The sequence below is a fragment of the Mesocricetus auratus genome, unplaced genomic scaffold (genome assembly GCF_017639785.1).
Source record: "Mesocricetus auratus isolate SY011 unplaced genomic scaffold, BCM_Maur_2.0 Super-Scaffold_100019, whole genome shotgun sequence".
Lineage (NCBI taxonomy): Eukaryota > Metazoa > Chordata > Mammalia > Rodentia > Cricetidae > Mesocricetus > Mesocricetus auratus.
Genome location: NW_024429200.1, coordinates 9,534,687 through 9,553,336, shown reverse-complemented (window position 1 = coordinate 9,553,336; position 18,650 = coordinate 9,534,687). Strand labels below are relative to the sequence as shown.

The window sequence follows — 18,650 nt, the reverse complement described above, 5'->3', positions numbered from 1 at the left end:
TATGTTGTTCATCGACTGCAGGACACTGGGCTCTAGACCTGCCTGCTGGGATTCTTTAACAGGGTTTTTGAACTTCTCTGGGTGACAAGACTGTAAGGAATAAAAAAGCCTGGGCAGTGGCCTTAGCTCTTGGGTGTGCTTAGCTTCTGCTCCAAGAAGGCTGCTATGCTGTGCTTGGATGTAGGGACTCTGGATCCCAAACCACTTAAGTCTGTATCCGCACAGCTAAGCACCTCCCATAGCTCCTTTATGTTAACCAGAATGAAGGTAGAATCTATAGTGGCAGTTACCCAGGTGGTATTTTCTAACTAGAGAATACAATAAAAAATGCATACTTTCCATCCCTATTCTGTTCTGGTTTTGTTTATTCTCCTTCTATCCCAAAATTCCTTTCTATTCTGTCCATCTATTCCACTCTATTTTTCCGTTCCATCCTGTATCTATTCTGTTCTGGTCTGTTCTGCTCTACAAGATGCCATAGTACACTAAGAGTGAGGAAGTCCTCACTCAGGGAGGATTGGATCAGAGACGACAATGAAAAGAATTCAAGGGCAATGATGGAGAAAGAATAAGCTAGGTCTGCTGGGGCATGCTGTATTCTTAGTAACTCTGGAAGGCTGAGGCAGGAGGCGAGTTCAAGACCAGACTGGGACCTGGGGCGGGGTGCAAAGTGAACTCAAGATTAGTCTGGACAATTTATGGAGACTATCTCACAATGAAAAATGGTAGAACTCTTGCTTAGCATGTGTGAGGCCTTGGATTCAGTCCCAGGGCAAGGAATAGAGAGGAATAAAAGAAACAGAGATCTGTATCTGAGAAGAATAGGATCTGATGCAGATATGAGGATCAGCCCATCCTCAGTACCCACTTCAGTCCCACAGGGCCGCCCTGGGTCTGGCTGGTAGAATCTTCCTAACAGAGGCATCAGGGGGCATATCCGTGTGGCTGTCTCTGTACACAAAGCATTCAGACGTGCTCCTCATCTCTGCCTCTACAGGCCCCGGCAGGGCAGGGCAAAGCTTATTACCTCCTCACTGTATTTGCCCACGTAGGAGAAGATCTCTGAGAGTGCACTCATCGTGTTGAATTCATTCATGTGCATCCGTGACTGCTCGGCCAGGTATGCGTTCATGTCCTGGTCGCTGATCGCTGGCATCTTCCCGATGTCTGAGTAATATCTGTGAGAGGTGGCAGACAGAGAGGAATTGGAATCTATGCAGAGAGTGTACGGGCCACAGGGAAGCTCCAAGCACTGGGACCCTATGCTGTGACCTTTTGGGGATCATAGTAGTGTTCCATCCAGGCTTCTGTGCCACAGTCAGGGAGAGCTCTCTGCAGCTCTGACATAAGAGACACAGAGGGAAGGGTATGGAAGGGTGGAGAGAGAAAAACCAACAGTTAGAGGACTTCTGCCCACAGCATCTACTTTGTTCCAAGCTCCTGCCACAGGATTGCCTTCTGCCTCCCGAGCAGGACTGGAGGATTCTTTTGAACAGTTGCTGTTCCCTGATGGCCTGAGCTCTCTGGAGGTTAGGAGAGAGTTGGGGGGGGGCTTCTGGGAGAGAGAGAGGCTGGCAGAAGGCAATCAGTCACTGTCACTTGCAGCTGTGCACTGCTGTCAACTGGTTAATTAGATGCCAGCATTTACATTTTTAATTTCTGCAATTTGACATTTTATGCACCAGACCTCCGAGGCCCCCCGCCAGAGGAGAGCTGTGTAGTTTCCTAATGAGGAAGTGAAAGATCTCTGTGCCCCTGACACAGCCACGTTTTCACCTTCTACAGTGTGCTTTGGGGTTGTAGGTGTCAGGGAAAGAGACGAGGCAAGTGGAGAGATGGGGAGTCACCGACAAGTGAAGAGGCATTGAAGTTGCTGGCCCGTGGTACACCAAGTCCTTGGGCTGCAGGGCTGAAGTCAGCAACAGGAGGAGCTAGAATGGGGGAAGGGAGAAGAGATCCCAGGGAAGGGACGGGGTAAGGCAGGTGAGGTGCCAGCATGGTGTTTAAGGAAGGAAACTCCTTCAAGGGTTTATGAGTACTGGTGTGATGAACCTTCGGATCTCCAAGGACTTGGGTTTCTGTTGCAAGGTGACCCTGTGTCTTTCTTACTGGCCCTGCTGCGTCTTTCTTGGTTTATATCCCTTCCTGTTCTGACAGGGTGCTCCTATCCTATCCCCATGCCATTTGCCTGACTTCTGCCTGTCCCCAACAGTTCTCAGTACTTGGGTGACAGGCTGTCAGAAATGGTCTTGGCTCCCTCAGCCATCAGCTCCAGGGCTACAGTAAAAGACAGCTCAATTTGTGACCAGCATCTTCCCAGGCAGGCAAGGGCTGAGATGACCGTTTGCCTTGGGCCACAGTCTGCTGCTGTGTCTTCAGGGAAGAAGGAAGGAGAAGATGTCTGGCCTCTGTCTGGGGGAGGGGGTGATCAGAGGGAAACACCTGTGGCCTCAGAAACCCATTTGCTGAAGCAGACACAATGCCCGCTGCCTGTTGAGTGGATTCCGCTGTGACTGGCAAGGAGGTATTGGTCATGGCCTGCTGCCTAGGCAAGAATAAGACAAAGGCTGAATGATGAGGTCTTTTAGGAAGCGGCTTGAGGACATTTGGAAGATGTGCTGCCCTTGGTTCCTCTGGACTCCATCCCGCCCTTCACAACGCTTTCTCCCATCTCCTTCTTGTCCCCAGAAGCCCGCAGTGCTCACATCTTTACCCCAGAAGACCACCATCTTCTTTTCAAGGTGGACTCTGCCCTAAATTTCCTGTCTCAGTGCTCGAGCATGCTGGGTCTGGGTGACTTAGTGACATTGCAGGTAGTAAAGGTTCATACATGGCCACAAATAAACTATATCTGGATCTAATAAAGGCCAACATTCCATTTTACAGCAGAACAGAGGTTTCTCTGATAGGTCCTGACCTTGCCATTGCCAAGGAGATTTGCACCACTGTGCCCTCATGGATTCTGCAACAGCCACGCTAGATAGGTTTGCCGAGGAAAGGTTATCTTTGCAGTCCTATGCCTGAGAAGCATGGACAATGGTTTCTTTCATTTTCAGCACTATGGTCAGCAGCTCATGGACCGTGGTTGTGTCCAAAGCTTTTGTCCAGACAGTTCTACTCTGTCATCTGTAGAAAACCAGAAACTCCAGGACAGAAAACTCAGGTTTCCACAGAGAAGACACAACTGTCAACAGAAGTGAAGGCCCCTGCTGCTCCTGTTACCTGCATGTGAAACTGTCAGGCTTCTTACAAACAGAACAGACTCCTACTGCTGCATGGTCCCTGACAGGTGTAGTAGCCTGTCCACACAGGGAAAGGACCTTTCCCATGCTAGAAACAGAAGATGCTCAACATCTGTCCTTTGCAGCAGTTTGCCTCCTGCAGGGTGCTTGAACAACATATTTCGACAAAGAGAATATTTCAGAAGAATTCGCCTCATCTCTTACACTCCTCTTTCCTTGAGGAGACTGGACTGCACCCTAAGGCATGTCTGTGGTCCTCTACTAGCCCCCAGGTGGATCAACTACGTGGCCTTATCTTTGGAAACTTCCGGATGGGTGGAGGCAAGTGGCTACAGGCTACTCAGTCACTGGCTTTCTATCTTGTTCTCAGCCCAAGGCTGCCTGCTGCTAAGTGGTCCCACCCTCTCTGCAGGGCTTAGCTAATACTACCACAGCTCCAGGGCTCTGCCCAGCCCACAGCTATCCAGCCTGCCCCACCCACAGCCTGACCATGACCCTGCATGGAGTCTCCTCTGCCATGTACACAATTCCTTCCTACTCCTCCTGCCAAGCTGGCCTTCATGCTGGACCTCAGCTGAGGTGTCTTATCGATTGTTAAGAATGTGATAAAGCCCTGACAATGAACGTCAAACAAGTGCTCTCAGCAGCTGACTGCACACGAAGAACAGAGAGGTCAGCCTTGACCCCCTTCTTGAACTTACAGTATTTCTGCCTACAGTGAGGCACCTCTTCAGAGAGGCTCTGAACATCCCTTAGTCCCCCTCTCTCATCCCAGGACTAGCTGGCCCTGGCAACCTGGAGGGCTGGCTGCCATTTGCTGTGGCAGGCAGGGTCTGGGTCCCCACTCCTGGTTTCAGTTTACTCTCCTTGCTTGGCTTTGCCCAACTTAGGTGAGATGCCAGCCCCTGGGGGCCCCACATCAGAACTCAGGGGGTTGCCATCCAGGGAAAGGCCCCAGAAATCTGGATTCTTCCATGTTTCATGGGTTTGAGTGTGATGGGTTGAACAAAGTTGGAAAGAATCTTCATCTGAGAGTTATAAGAGGGTAGGAATGCAGACCCAAAAACCATTTTGAGCCTCAGGCTATGATGCCCCCAAATGTGGCTTTCAGAGGCCTCTTGGAATGGATGACTGATGTCTCCAGACCCAGCAGAATGAGGGTCTCACTCCTTTATCCCCTCAACGCCAGACACTCAGATGTGGGAGCCGCAATGTGGGTCATGTCCAATATTTCCCCTGTGCACAATGCACCCAGAGCAGAGCCCACGGATGCATCAGTGTCAGCCTAGTGGATGCATGCATGAAAAGCCAGCTGCCCAACCTCCTCTCAGTGCTGCTTCCAGGGCCAGCTTTACCTTCATCTATAACTAGGGATCTTGATGAGCACTGACCAGTAGCTACATGGCACAGGATCCATTTGGGCTCCTTAGAAAGTGTATTTAGATGTTTACAGTTTGTTGCCTTCTCGATGCTATGGTGCATGTCATGGATGGCATTTAATGTGTGGCCCACAGAGGTGAGGTCCCTGGTGGGCCAACAGCAGTTCTTCTCTACTTAGCTCCTACAGACAAAATCTGCAGATGATAAACGAGTGAGGCTCATATTGACAGGTTCAGCCTTGAGATTCTCCCAGGTTAAAATCTGAGGAAATCAGGGGACCAGAGGATAATGCATATAAGCAGAGGGCGTGCCGTTCGTGTAGAAAATGTCATCGTGAAGCCCATTACTTTGTATGGTAAATATAAAAACAGTCTTTAAGTAAACAACAACAAAACAAAAACAAAGAAAAGCCAAACCAAATGAGAGTATAGTTCATGGTTACTGGTAATACAGTAGAAGGGATAGCCAATCATATGCCAGATTCAGGAGTCTGTTCTGTTGGGTACCCTCAGTGAGGTCAATACAGCAGCCTACAGTCTGAGGAAAGCAAGAGGCTCTCCTCTCTGCCAAAATTTAGCCACAAGTTGGGAAGTCTTCAGGGGGTCACCACCACTACCATTGCAAGGTGTGTGGAGGCAGAAGTGGGATGCAGGGTTGGAGGAAGGATGGTGGGAGGATGGACGGGAAGATGGATGCTATGAACGTACGCATATGTCCTATGTGTATGGCATATGTGTAAATGGACATGGGTGGCAGGCAGATATATGTATGTATGCAATTGTGGTGTATATATGTGTGGTGCATACATGTGTTCATGGTACCTGTGCATTCATTCAATACTGTGAATGCATGTCTATCTAGTCTGTGCATCTGCAGAGTATATATGCTAAACATATGTGTGTAATATGTATGTGTAAGGAATATGTGGATGTAGGCACGAGTGGAGTGTGTGTGTGTGTGTGTGTGTGTGTGTGTGTGTGTGTGTGTGGAGAGAAGAGAGAAGATCAGGGATCACATCTCCTTCTGGGATAAAAAAAAGACACTTCACTAAGATCCATGCTGTTCCAAATAGGAATGTGGGTCACATAGTAAGCTCTGCCATGTTTCCCAGTGCTTGCTTCAATGTGGAGGACATGAGTTTTGGGTGTTTCAGCTGCAGGATCCTCTGTGACAGTGACTAGTGTGGTAGCTTTGTCCTGCTTGCAGGGGAGGGCTGTCTGGTCCAGGGCTGTAGCCTGTTCTAACCAGGTACCCTCAGGTCATACTCACCTCTCCACCCAGTTCTTGTAGCTGGGAATATCCTTGGCATACAGCAGCTTGTTGGAGGGGGAGTCCTTGCCCAGCCGGTGCTCCGATGTGGAGCAGGAGTCCATGAAGGTCTGGGCCACCACAGAGAGACAGGCATCCGTGATGCTGTTCTTGTGGATGTCAAACACAAACTGAGGGTTCTTGATCATGTTCACCCAAAACCGCAGGGGCAGGCTGTCGGAGGAAAGAAGCAGCCAGTCAGGGGTGATGGGGTGGTGGGGTGTAGCCTGGTAGAGAGTTCCAAGAAGGAGCAATGGCTAGATTTCACAGAGCTTAGGAACCATCTGTGACTGCCATGGATGGTAAAGGGGACAGGAAGGGACGTGGGTCTATTCAACACACAGGAAACGAGTGAGGTTGGAACCTCATCTAGAGAAATACCTCTGGAGGAACCTGAGAGGATGTGAGACTGAGTTGTGGTATGAGCTCTGCACCTTCCTTTTGGTGTAGGAGTCAGCTATGTGTATGCTTCAAAGCAGAGTTTGAACTTTATTCTTACCTGCCTGATGCTGGGACCATCCCTTTGATGGACTTTAAGGGATCTAGGTTTTGCATCTGACTGCTTTACTGGATGATGTGACAGACGTCACACCCTTGCTTCCTGTCTAGTGCCATAAGCTACTTCCTGCTTGGTGAAGGAAATGGCACTGAGGGGGGATATGATCCTTTACCACCAGCCCCTGATCTAACCCAGAGTATCTCATCCCTCTCCTCCTGTCTTCCAGTCAGTACCTATTGCCTTCCAAGAGCGAGGCTAGCAACAGGGAACACAATAACTGAGACACATCCCGTCTTCAGGAACCCTGTATTCCAAGTTTGTAGGGAAGACATATGCAGCCAAGCACACACAAATAACATTTGCTATTGAGAGCAGAGAATGTCATATTAATCTAGGTGCCAAATCCACCCAGAGCAGCCCATGCAGAGCCTTCTCAGAGGGACACTTGATGAGTTTGTTCTCCATGGTTGTTGTTGTGTGTGTGTTGGTGTCTGAGGAGGGGGATATACCTTTGTGTTTGTACTTGTGGAGGCTAGAGGTCACCCTGCAGCCTTGTATTTTTTAGCTTGCTCTTTTGAGACAGAGTCTCTTTTGGCCTGGGACTCATGACCTAGGCTAAGTTGGCTGGCCAGAAATCATCAGAGATCCTATTGCCTCAGGCTCTCTGGTGCTATCTTACAAGTATATGCCACCATAAGCAGCTTCTTCTGTGGGTGCTGGGGGTTGAATTTGGGTCCTCATGCAAGCATGGCAAGCACTTTACCAACCAAGCCATTTCCCCGGTTCCCCATCCCTCCCCCTCTTTTTTGAGACAGGATCTCATGTAGCCCAGACTGTCTGTAAATGTACTATGTAGCTGAGGATCCTTCTGCCTCTACCTCCCAAGTGCTGAGGATACATGTGTGTACCACAATACACAGTTTTATGTGGCATTGGGGAGCAAACCTAGGGCTCAAACATCCCCGGGCCCATGCTTGATTTATTTTAAAAACATTGCATTGGTGTATTCCTTGGATGGGCTGCAGGTAAGGAATCCACATACAAAGACAAAGAGGAGAAAATTATGCAATGCAGCCTGGTTCTGTGGTCACTGCATTTCTAGACAGAAGGCTTGCAGGAGGAGAGCTTTGGGCTGTGCTCTCCCTGCCCCTTCTAGCTCTGCAGCTCCCACCAGCCAGCTGGGCTGCCAGTAAGGAGGGGGACAGTGCAGGCATGGCTTTCTTCTTCCTCTTCGCTCCTACCTCTTTGCCTCCCGCCTCTTCCCCTGATGTTTTATTGTTGTTTTGGTGGCTGTGCTCACGGTTGGTGATAGTTACAATGCCCGCGTGTGTTTGGCTTGCCTCTTAGAACTTAACATCTTTGAATTACATTATTTCAAGGCACTGGATACAATATTTTTGCTCTTGTTCTAGCTGCCAGCAGCCAGTCGGTATAATACAGACAACAAACACCGTGAATACAGGACGACCTGACATTCACAGATGCCAATCAATCAACAAGCATTTACTAAGTCTCTACAATGAGTGCCACATAGGGTTGGGGCAGGCACACTGAGGTCTACTAATACTTGGTGTCTGTGCTTTATCACTGGGAATTCAGGATAGAAAGTAAATGGATTTGAGAGCACCTGAGTACCGAGGCTCACAGTAGCTTCTCAACCTCCCTACGAGGTGGTTATGATCTCTGGGCTTGGAACTCTGAATGAGACACTCAGTTTCCCTACCAGTCAATTCCCCTGTTCCAATCTCCCTAAGTCCCACTCAGATCAGAGGGGCTGGGAACCCATAAGGCTGCAGTAACTGTTTTTCCCTGTCCCTCAAACCTGTAGGGAGGCAGGCATACCACACAGGAAGCAGAGGCACCACCGAGGCTCCTGCCTAATGAAATATTAGCATGTTATTAACATCAGTGGTGACACTCATCTCCGGCTGATTGCAGCCACTCTGGCTAAATGGGAAGGAGTGTTATTTAACAGAGAACCTGTAGGGAATTGGGGAAGACGGGGTGGGGGAGGCAGGCAAGTCACACCTTGATTCAGGAATAAAGAGACAATGTCCTCAAAAGAGACAATGAACTCTAATCCACAGGTAGAGCTGATCATTACTAATTGCATCTTGTCCAAGGTACCAGGAGATCAGGGGCGGATGCCTTTCTGAGGGAGAACTTGAAGCTGGTGTAGTTCTCTCTACAGTAAGTGGAGTGTGCTTAGTCCCTGAGCGGAAATTTCCATGGCCCAGTCCATGTCTCTATGCAGCATCTGAGACCTTGGCATGACTCCCAAAGAAGGCTGGCACTTAGGGGTGGCTTGCAAAATCCTGTTTCCCTGGCCAACAGCAATAGGACTCGGTGGAGCACCTGCTCCACGTGAAGGTGGCTGACACTAGGTAAAGATTCATTGTCAGAGACATGTAGACTCGCAGGTCTCCTCCCAAGAATCACAGATAGGACTTGAGAGGAGGAAGCCACTTCATAAGAATGGGGGCACAGAATGGAACCCAGATTCTAGGGGCCCTGCTTTAGAAGGACAGTAAGGATGATGTGTGTGCTGTGCATTTTGGGGGTTAGTGCTCCTCTACAAGTGGCAGAAGGAAAGGCCACAGCATGCTCACGAGAACAACAACAATACCCCAGACTGACTTCTGCCTTAGTTTTCAGGTCTGGGCCCCTACATGGGCATCAAGGTGACTGCCTGTGTCCTGGAGCATGGCCGAGCCTAGTAGTTACATTACTGGGTACCACTCCCATGCTGCTTTAGAAGGAAAATGGCCTGGGAAGGGGACCATCTAAAGGTGACAGTGATTCAGTTCTAGAGGACGAGACTCACATCAGCTAGCTGTGCCCCAGGTAAAACTCTCAAGCAGCCATCACTGCCTGCTTCTCATCAATATTTACTGAGCCCCGTTTCCTCAAGGTTCTGCATCCTGTGTTGAATACTGATGCTTGGCCTTGTGACTTCCACCTCAAATGAAACACCCACTATATACAGATGGCAGGGAAGATGCTGTGCATTCAAAGGAGAAAGGGGACCTCAGTGCAGATGATTGGAGTGTTGTCAGTAGTTAGAAAATCCTGTGCCCCCCAGGGAACACAAACCGATTCTTAGCAGCTTTTGGAAAGAAGCCTGGGGAAAGAAAAGATAAGCTTATTGGATGGAATTAGAATCCAGGTGCCATCTGCACATGCCTCGAAACCCTCCTGACAAGATTTCATGAAATGCTGTTACTCGGTGGCCCTGTCCAACTCATGCATTTTTCTATGCTAGTGTTTGTCCATGTAGATAGACAACTCTTTCTCTTTTTCCATATTCTCATCTGCCAGCTTACTGAAGACAGGGACTCTGTCTGACTGGTCTAAGGTCCTCAGTGTTGGACATATTGTCCCACACCCAGAAAGTAGCTGCATGTGACAGTGGCCTGGATGTGATGGCATATGCTCATGGGATTAGTATAGTTTGTTGACTGAATAACAGGCTGGAAATAAAGGTACAAAGAGAGATTAGGGGAGGGGGAAGTAAGAAGATGGGGAAGACCAGAGAATGTGGTTGAGTGGAGACCCATAGAGGAGGGAGACAGTGGCCAGGTCTCCGGAAAACCTGTCTCTCTGATGCAGGCTGGGTGGGCAGGTCGCCGGCCTCTCCAGACATGCCCTCCCTCACCCTTTACTCACCAGTTGCTTTTCCAGGTATGGCGGACGTGCGGGTCATGGATACCATGCTTATCAGCCTGCTCATCAAGGAAGTCAAACATGTACTTGATGGCTAGAGGCAGAGCAGAACCGCGGTGGGCTGTACTGAAGATGGTCTCGAACAGGTCGTCCACAAACTTCTGCAGCGTGCCCTGGGGAGGGGGACACATTTAGACCCAGCCCAGCCTAGGCAGCTCTGAGTAGTTTGAAAAAGCTACCTCGGGGACAGGGCAAGCAGGGTCAGTACACTGCCTCCCTGCTAAGCATGGCAGCGGGGGACAGCATGCACCAGACCTTCTCCCCTTTCACAGGACCCCGGCAGTACACAGACCACAGTCAGAAGACACACGGCAGGGCCAAAGCCACCTTCCTCTGCCAGCTACCGGGTTTGGCTTCATCTATGCTGGTGTCATTGTATCACTTTTTGAAATGCTAACGAGCATGCTTGGTCAGAGACGACAAATACAATCTGCTGGTTCTGTTTGGCTACCACCCACCCTGGCTAATGACCATCTGGGTCCACGGAGAGACCAGAGAACCTAGACCCTGAAGAGAAAGGCTAGAACCCTAGGCATGGAATAATCCCCAGTATCAGGGTTAGAGATGGCGTCGGCAAAGGGATGCAGCCCAAGTCTCTGTCCTTACTGATGCTGTGTAGCCACTGGGATAGTGAGATTTGGGAATGGATGCAGCAAGGGCCCATAACTGAGGAAGGGTGCTGAGGAGGGCGGGACTAAAACTTCAGATTGTGTGCTCATGTCTGCTGGGATCTGCCTGGAGTGACACGTTGAGCAGGATCCTGCAGTTCAATCCCAGGGCATCCCAGGCTGATGACAGTACCTGGTGCCAGAGGACAGCAAAGGGGGCTGGCGCGCACTTGGCAGCTGCGCCAACAATTATGCATATGTGCGGAGTGTGACTATCCTGTGTACAGGTGTGTGTGCATATGTGTTCACGTACTTGGAAGCCAGAGTGCGGCATGTGGCTATCCTGTGTACAGGTGTATGTGCATATGTGTTCACGTACTTGGAAGCCAGAGTGCGGCATGTGGCTATCCTGTGTACAGGTGTTTGTGCATATGTGTTCACGTACATGGAAGCCAGAGGGGAACCTCCAAGCGTCTTCCTCCATTCCTCTCCACAGTTTTTGAGACGGGATTTTGCTGAACCTGGAGTTGGCGATTCGGCTAAATTGACTGGCCAGCAAACCCCAGGCAGTCTCCTTTCTGAGTCTCCCCAGCAGGAGCAAGGCGCTGTGCACAGCCTGTCTTTCCTAACGGGGGCTTGAGGCTATCAAACTTGGGCTCTCATGCTTGTCTGGCAAGCTCTGTACCAACAGCGCCATCTCTTTAGCCCTCGGCCCCAGTTCTTTCGCGGCAGACGGAGGCCCTTCCTATGACCATACACTCCCTGCACACTGCTGCTCCCATGGTCCATACCTTTGTGGCCAACAGCCGTGTCAGATAGATTTCGGACACCATCTTGCTCCCCCGGTCCCCCTCCTTCTGGTCTCCGTGCTCATGGTTCTTCACCAGATGCCACAGCTTGACTCCACTCTCCAGGTCAGGGGTGATCATGGGTGTTCGGGAACGGAGGCTGTCAGGGCTGCCTGTGTACCGGATCATGTTCTCTGCCAAAGTAAAGAACCCAGCCCCGTAGAGTGAGTCTGTGCAGTCCTGGACCCAGAAGCCCCCAGCATGCTCCTCTCCCCAGCCAAGGCCACTGCTGTCTGATCCTTCCTGCCACCGGCTGCTGCTATTCCTTTGCCTTGGTGTGGCACATTCCCCGAAATGCCTATGTCTTTCCTGCCACCTCCAGGAATTATCTCTAGCGAATTCCTCCCACTTAAGCCGCCCTCCTCCTGTACTTGGCATTGAGTCAACCCTTAATTATTCAATTTGTAGACATGTAAGTGTGTTCTTCTTTTACACTTTTCCTCGTGCTTGCGTTCCAGTCCTGTAGCATGTGTGGCCAATTAAGTGCCCGTGTAAGAGCAGGTAGGCTGTCTCCCTTAATGAATCGTGGGCAGGTGAGGGCTCACGGGGCCATCTGTTTGTCTTCGTCCCCCTCTGGCCTGGGCCACTTCATCTGCTTGCTGAGCCTCCTTCCTGTGTTTTGAGTTGTGGTAAATGGGAACTGAACAGGTAGAGAATGATGCCCTACTATGCCCATGTGTAGCCTATACACTCACCTCTTTATTGTCCACAACACCCTGCGATGTTTGTCTTTTTTTTTTTTTCTAAACTCTGCTTTACAACAAGAATGTCACTGCTCGGGGTGGCCAGGTGTCCCCCAGCACAAAGTGACAGAGCAGGGCACTTCTGGGGCTTCCACCTTATATCCAGAGTCCCTTTCCTTCCTTCCCGTTCACGCTACTGGATAATAGCAGGGTGACCTTTACCCATCGTCTAACCTCTGTGCGTCTGAGTTATAGCTTAGCAATGTAAAAATGGAGAGAGATAATAATTATTTAATTGACTAGATTACTGTGAACTTGACGTGAGGTGATAGGGGAAGGTAAGGCTTATAGACTGTATGACCTCATGAAGGTTAAGTTCTTTCTGTGTGTATGCCATCCGTCCATCCATCCACCCACCCATCCACCCATCCACCCACTCACCCATCCATCCACCCACCCATCCACCCACCCATCCATCCACCCATCCATCCACCCATCCACCCACCCATCATCCACCCATCCATCCATCCATCCACCCACACATCATCCACCCATCCATCCATCCATCCATCCATCCATCCATCATGAGCATGTATACGTGTATGTACATATATGGAGGTCAGAGGTCAGCTTTGAGTGTCATTTAATAGGTGCCATCCCTCCCGGTTTTTGAGATGGGTACTCTCACTGGCCGAGAGTCACCATTAGGTTAGCCGGAAAGCTCGAGGTCCCGTCCTATCTCCACTTCCCCAGAGCTGAGATTACGAGTAAACACACCACCATGGCTGGCATTTTTACATGGGGGTCAAACTTAGATTCCTGTGTTTGCACCACAAACCCTTTACACATTCAGCTATTCCCGGCCCTAGGTTTCTTTTTGCATGCAGATAAAGTACATGTTTATGTTCTAGAGCTAGTGATTGGAACCAGTTACCTCTGCCCCATACTCGCTCTCTTCCCCAATGGTCACCTGACCTGCTCCTCTCCCCTAGGCAATGAGGTCTGTTGACAACACCTGCTCAGGATACTTCTAGCTCCCACCCCTGAGGAAGTCTTACCATATTTACTCGCTGAAGTCCTGGACACTGTGGAGTTGTTCACTGCATTATAGGCTGTCACTTGCTTAGACACTAAAGCCACCACGGAACCATCCGGCACCTACAGGGTAGAGGCTTCTAAGGGCCTGGGCATGGAAACTCTTCCTACCCATTCCAGGAAATGAGGACAAATTAGGATTATTTGGGGGAAATGAGGGACAATTAGCACCTTTCTTGGAACTTGGGCTTTGGAGACTACTCCTTTCCCGTCTGATAAGACATGGCAAAGACCTAAGTACTAACTACTTCATGGTCTCCGTAGAGAGAAAGTTCTGGCAGGAGCCCCTCCCTCACTTTTCCCTCCCCAGGTTTTCTGGAGATCACCCAGCCTTAAGTGCTCAGGAGGCCTTCTAAGCAAGGGCCCTCAGGGACTCTGCCCACACCCTCCAAGAAGTACGCATGTTGCTATCCTACCTCCCAAGAGGCTAGGGGTTCTCTGACTGGGCGACATCAGCTTCCCTTGGGTCACCAAGGATCATGGATTGCTGGTGAAGAACGCATTGGAGACTTGGCGTCTAATCTCAGTGGCTGTGATCTAAGACCCGCTATGAGCAGCTTCTGGCTTTTGTGGTCAGCTCACCTGGTAGTGGGCCACGGTGTTGAGTCTCTTCCAGTCATTCTCAATCTTGGTAGTGATGTCTTCATCCTGTAGGATCATCCTTGCTCCACTTCCCTGTCGCCACTCTGCAAGGAGAGAGGTGACAATTCAGAAAGGCCCTCTGGCCCCTCCTGGGAGCGCCCTACGGATGTACTCCATACAAGGATTACACAGAGCCCTCTCCAGGAGACATCCAGACTGGCTGGGGCAAGCGCACGTCCCCCAAGGGGTGAATCTAGATGTTCTCAAGGCAGAGAAGGCCAGAGTCCTGGTCCTAACTCAATGAACCGAGCCAAAAGGAAGAGGGGGGGGGAGGTGCACAGCATCGCCTGTTCTCCCCTGCACCTGTTAGCTGCGAGCGCCCGCCACATCAGGGAGTGCTATGCAGTGTGCATGCGGTGAATGAACTAGGAACTCAACAAGACACAGAGGGCTTGGCACAGCATTGACAAATGGAGGCAGCACCTCATGGCAGCTCCACTCGCCGGCTGTACTGGAAAGTTCCTGCCCTGATGAAATTCACGTTGCAGGTGAGCACTCACTATAGCCCTTCATCTTTTCCCAAAGATGGGGCACCCTCAGAAGAGGACCAGGCTAAAAAAGTGTTTGGACCATTCGTATATCCCTCAACTCCCGTCTCCACAAAACGATGTGGATAACCTCCATCTTGGGATCTAGACAGCACCTAATTATTTTAGTATATTTTAATATGCATACATATTAAATCCCTACCTCCCTGCCCCCAACTCCAGTATCTACACCCCAGGGCCTTGTTGATGGATCACACAAAGGGGGAAGGAGCTAAGAGCTTGCTTCTCATCAGCAGAAAACCTCTGTCCTGTTTAGCACAGATCACATGTCGAAGGAGAAGGGCACGTTGTAATATTGAAATACGCATATGAAAGCATATGTACACGGCAGCTCTACTACATGGGTTCATGTGTGTGTGTGTGTGTGTGTGTGTGTGTATACAGATATCACTCCTATGAGCACACACTCAAAAGGAATTGCAGTCTTTTAAAGTCAAACAGAGCATGTGTCCCAGCCAAGCAGCTGCTGGTCTGGTCTACAGGCAGCCCAGACAGTGCTCCCGAGCTGTGAGGAGCACACTGAGCTTGCTCAGAGTCCATAAAGATAGATGCAGGCATCTCTTGCATCAAACTGCCTGCCTGGCCTGCCAGATTTCTTTTTCCTGTCAGGCTGTGCCTCCCCTTCTGGTCCCATTTGAGGCACAGAAAGTTCTATTTCTTCCTCATTGTGCGTGCTGTGGTTAGAACTGTTGACTCTACCAGGCATGGAATCCAGGCCCAGAAGGGAAGCATCTTGCCCTGAGGCGGAGCAGAGGAGATCCTGATCTCCAAGGCCAGCCTTGTTTTACCAGGACATCCTCAATGCCCAGCTTAGCACCATGCTTAGTACCCAGCTTAGTACCAAGATTCAAAGGGATGGGTCAAGTATGACCTGCTTGCTCGCTGGAGTGGAGGAGTCACTGGGGATGCCTGCCTCTGAGGTCTCCAGATGACCTTGGTGGGATTGCTCTTGGTGATTGGGGCCTGGGGCTGGAAGGGTGATGTGCAGGAGGGAGGTGCTCTGTGAGGCACCCAATGGCCCATGTTTCCATCTGTCATTGGGCTGCCCTGTTTCTTTTTTGCTCTGCTTTTTAAATTCTCATGGGTCTGCAAGCTCTCAGCCAGAGGAGGAGGAGGAATGCCTATTGTGGTCAAGTAACTGATCCTCCGTGCAGTGGACCCCAGTGAAGAGCAGCTGGACTGAGGAACATGGCAGTGGGAATCTTCTGCTTGCATGGTCAATGGTGCTGGGGGAGTCAAAAGCACACTACAGAGGGTGGTCGGCATTCCACACGTTGCCTATCAGCTGGGCTGGAGAAGGTATTCCCTAAGGTCCAGCTCGTAGCCCTCAAGCATACTGGTTCCCTTTCTAGTAGAGCCATAACAGTCTTGATGGCATCCGAGCAATGATAACAAGCTACTAATTCTGGGCCGCAGTACAGGATTTCCATTGCAACACCCCCCCTGAAATTGTGCAATGCACAGCCTGTCCAGACATACTTAGCAGCCATGGTTGTCAGTCTTGTCCAGTAATTATGTAAGCAAATGGGAGTCAGCCTGTTTCCATGCCCCCATTCAAAAAAGTAGGGCAGGAAAAGGCCGCGTTGCCCTAGGGGCACAGATGCCTACCAGCAGGGCTTGCATGGTGCGCGGGACACAGGAAGCACTTGACAAATATCCACTCAGTGAATGAATAAGCGAACAAACAAGCAAATGAAGAAAGGGCACCTGTGACTTGGTGATGGCTGCTTGTTTTATACACAGTGAAAGGGGACCTCATATTTGCCTGTGTCCATCCATAGCAGATGGACAGTGAGCGACAGTCGGAGGTGAACTGTGAAAGGATTATGGGAACTGAGAAATGTGACCTGATCTTTGATTATTGTCCCACATTCCACCAATAGAAAAACTAGGAAAATGAAAAACAGGTCAGTCCAGGGAACCAGACACAGAGGCCATCATGCCAGGCACTTTTCATAGTACTGGCCAGCTGAGCTCACACCCAGGGACCTCTGGGGCCACTCAATGCCCACAAAGGAGTCTGTGTGCTCTGGGTGTTCTCAGTGCAGACGGTGGGTGTGGACACAGCTCAGGCACCTCCCATGTGCTGGGAGGAGGAAGGGAATGGAAGGGATGGGCTTGTACCCTCACTTGTGGCCAGGCTGATGGTGGCATGTGACTGTTTTGACTAAACCTCCCACTTGGAGCTCTGGGGGTCTGGCTGTCTTCACTGGACCTAGGTCTTCCCTTCCCATAATGTCCTGCCATACTGATGAGATGTTTTCCCCACAGCCAAGACACTGGCAAGGACGCTGGGCAGCGGGCAGACAAGACACACACCACTGATGCCAGTGCTTGGCCATGGGGTGTAGGGCTTGGTCTGCCCAGTCTTACATCTCCCAACCCAGCCCCACGCTTGGGCAGGTGTATCTCTGTGTACCTGGGAGGTGGCAACTAGTGTCTTTTAGTCTCAAACAGTTAAGGATGTCGCCTTAAATACCAATATAAGGACTGTAAGATGGAATTAAAGGGCACTTAGCCTTGCTTTCAGAACCCTTAAGCCTGTTATTTTTGTTACTTCTTACACAGAAAAATTGCTATGTGTGTTTTACCTGAATGATCAGAAAGGTTTTTTAGAAATGAAGTTCTGTGCCATCCCAGTCCACTGTTGGTGGAAGAAAACCTGGGGGCTGGGTAGCTAGCTGCCATTGGAAATTCTGTTCCTGGGACCCGTGACAAAGGAGCAATGGCTACCAATCAGCCGCAGAGCTGATCTCTGGGTGGATGGGAGTGTGGGAGTGCAATTGGAAGACACCCCTGAATTCCCAGGCAGACTTTCAGTACCTTGAGAAGGAAACTGCTCCCCAGGACTTGGCCAGGGTCACCACATTTACTCCATCGGAGCACCCCATTTCCACTGCATGTCTACACCGACCAACCTTCCATGCTGTCCTAGAACCTCCCAGAGGCTGGCTAGCTCTGGCTTCTGGCTTCCCACCCATAAACTGTTCCATATGTCCTATGCCCATGATGCCCAGATTCGGAAGACCCTGAGTTCCAGTTATTCACCTGGACTTTCACTGCCCCCTCATTCATTCATTCAGTCATTCATTCATTCACTCAGTCACCTCTTCACCAAATAAATATCAGACATTTCCTGTGTCTTTGGTAGGCCTCAGGAAAAATCCTACTGTAAACTTGGGCTCAGTCTCTAAATGCTCTTGTCCTAATCATGACCTTGCCTGGACAGTGGGAGCCATTGAGCTCTGGGCAGGCACCAGGAGAGGCCAAATCAAGTCTAAGCCAGTCACTCTCCCTGTCCTATGAGCAGCCAGCACCCTTGATTTGCATGCAGGGTCCATAAACCCTTACCCCTCTCTAGGAGTGACAAATCTAAGATGAACTCGGGAGAAAGAATGAACCTTCCATCTTAAGACACGAGGGGCAGTGCCCAGGGCCCCATGCTGCATGCACCACTGTCTAGACCAGTTCAGGAGGCCTCTGGGAGGGGCCACACCTTATGTTGTGTTCCATATTGTTGCACGTTAAACATTAAATGTTAGAAAAAGTAAAGCAGAGAAGGAACAAAAGAGCTCAGGTCTCCAAATCCCCAGTTCTATGTTCTTTACAGCAGATGAGTGTCTACTATAACCTAGGAAAACCAATATTAAAAACTGCTCTTGGGCTGGTGAGATGGCTCAGCAGGAAAGGCGCTTGCCGCCAAGCCTGAAAACCTGAGTTCGGTCCCCAGGACGCACAGTGTAGAAGGAGAGAACTGAGTTAAGTTATCCTCTAATATCTATATGTGTGATGTAGAATCCATGTGCTTCCATACCTACCACATGTACCTAAAACAAATGAATGAAAATTAAATAAAAACCTTCTCTTCGTGTCCCTGCTTTGCTCTGTATGAGGTGACCATGTCAGGGTAGTCAAGGGACAGTGGGACAAGTCAGCCAATGGCAGTGCTCTGGGTGGATGCACAGACGCATGGGGCTGCCCTAGAAGCCAGTGAGGGGGTAAGAATCTCCTCCAGGTACTGAGTGACATGGCAATGAACCTTGGGTCTGGGTAACTCTTGACAATCCTTCTGCA

At 50.2% G+C, this 18,650-nt stretch overlaps 1 protein-coding gene across 2 annotated transcripts in view; it reads right to left on the bottom strand.

Annotated features, from left to right (window-relative positions):
* Positions 1-18,650, bottom strand: part of Plxna4 (plexin A4) — a 438,703-nt gene that overhangs the window by 8,311 nt on the left and 411,742 nt on the right. For both annotated transcript variants that reach the window (XM_040728755.1, XM_040728754.1), the window contains exons 26-31: positions 13,969-14,072; positions 13,350-13,449; positions 11,552-11,742; positions 10,096-10,265; positions 5,892-6,104; positions 1,028-1,178 (exon numbers count right to left, since the gene is read on the bottom strand). In XM_040728755.1, the coding sequence (XP_040584689.1) occupies positions 1,028-1,178; positions 5,892-6,104; positions 10,096-10,265; positions 11,552-11,742; positions 13,350-13,449; positions 13,969-14,072 (929 nt within the window). The remainder of the gene's footprint in view (positions 1-1,027; positions 1,179-5,891; positions 6,105-10,095; positions 10,266-11,551; positions 11,743-13,349; positions 13,450-13,968; positions 14,073-18,650) is intronic.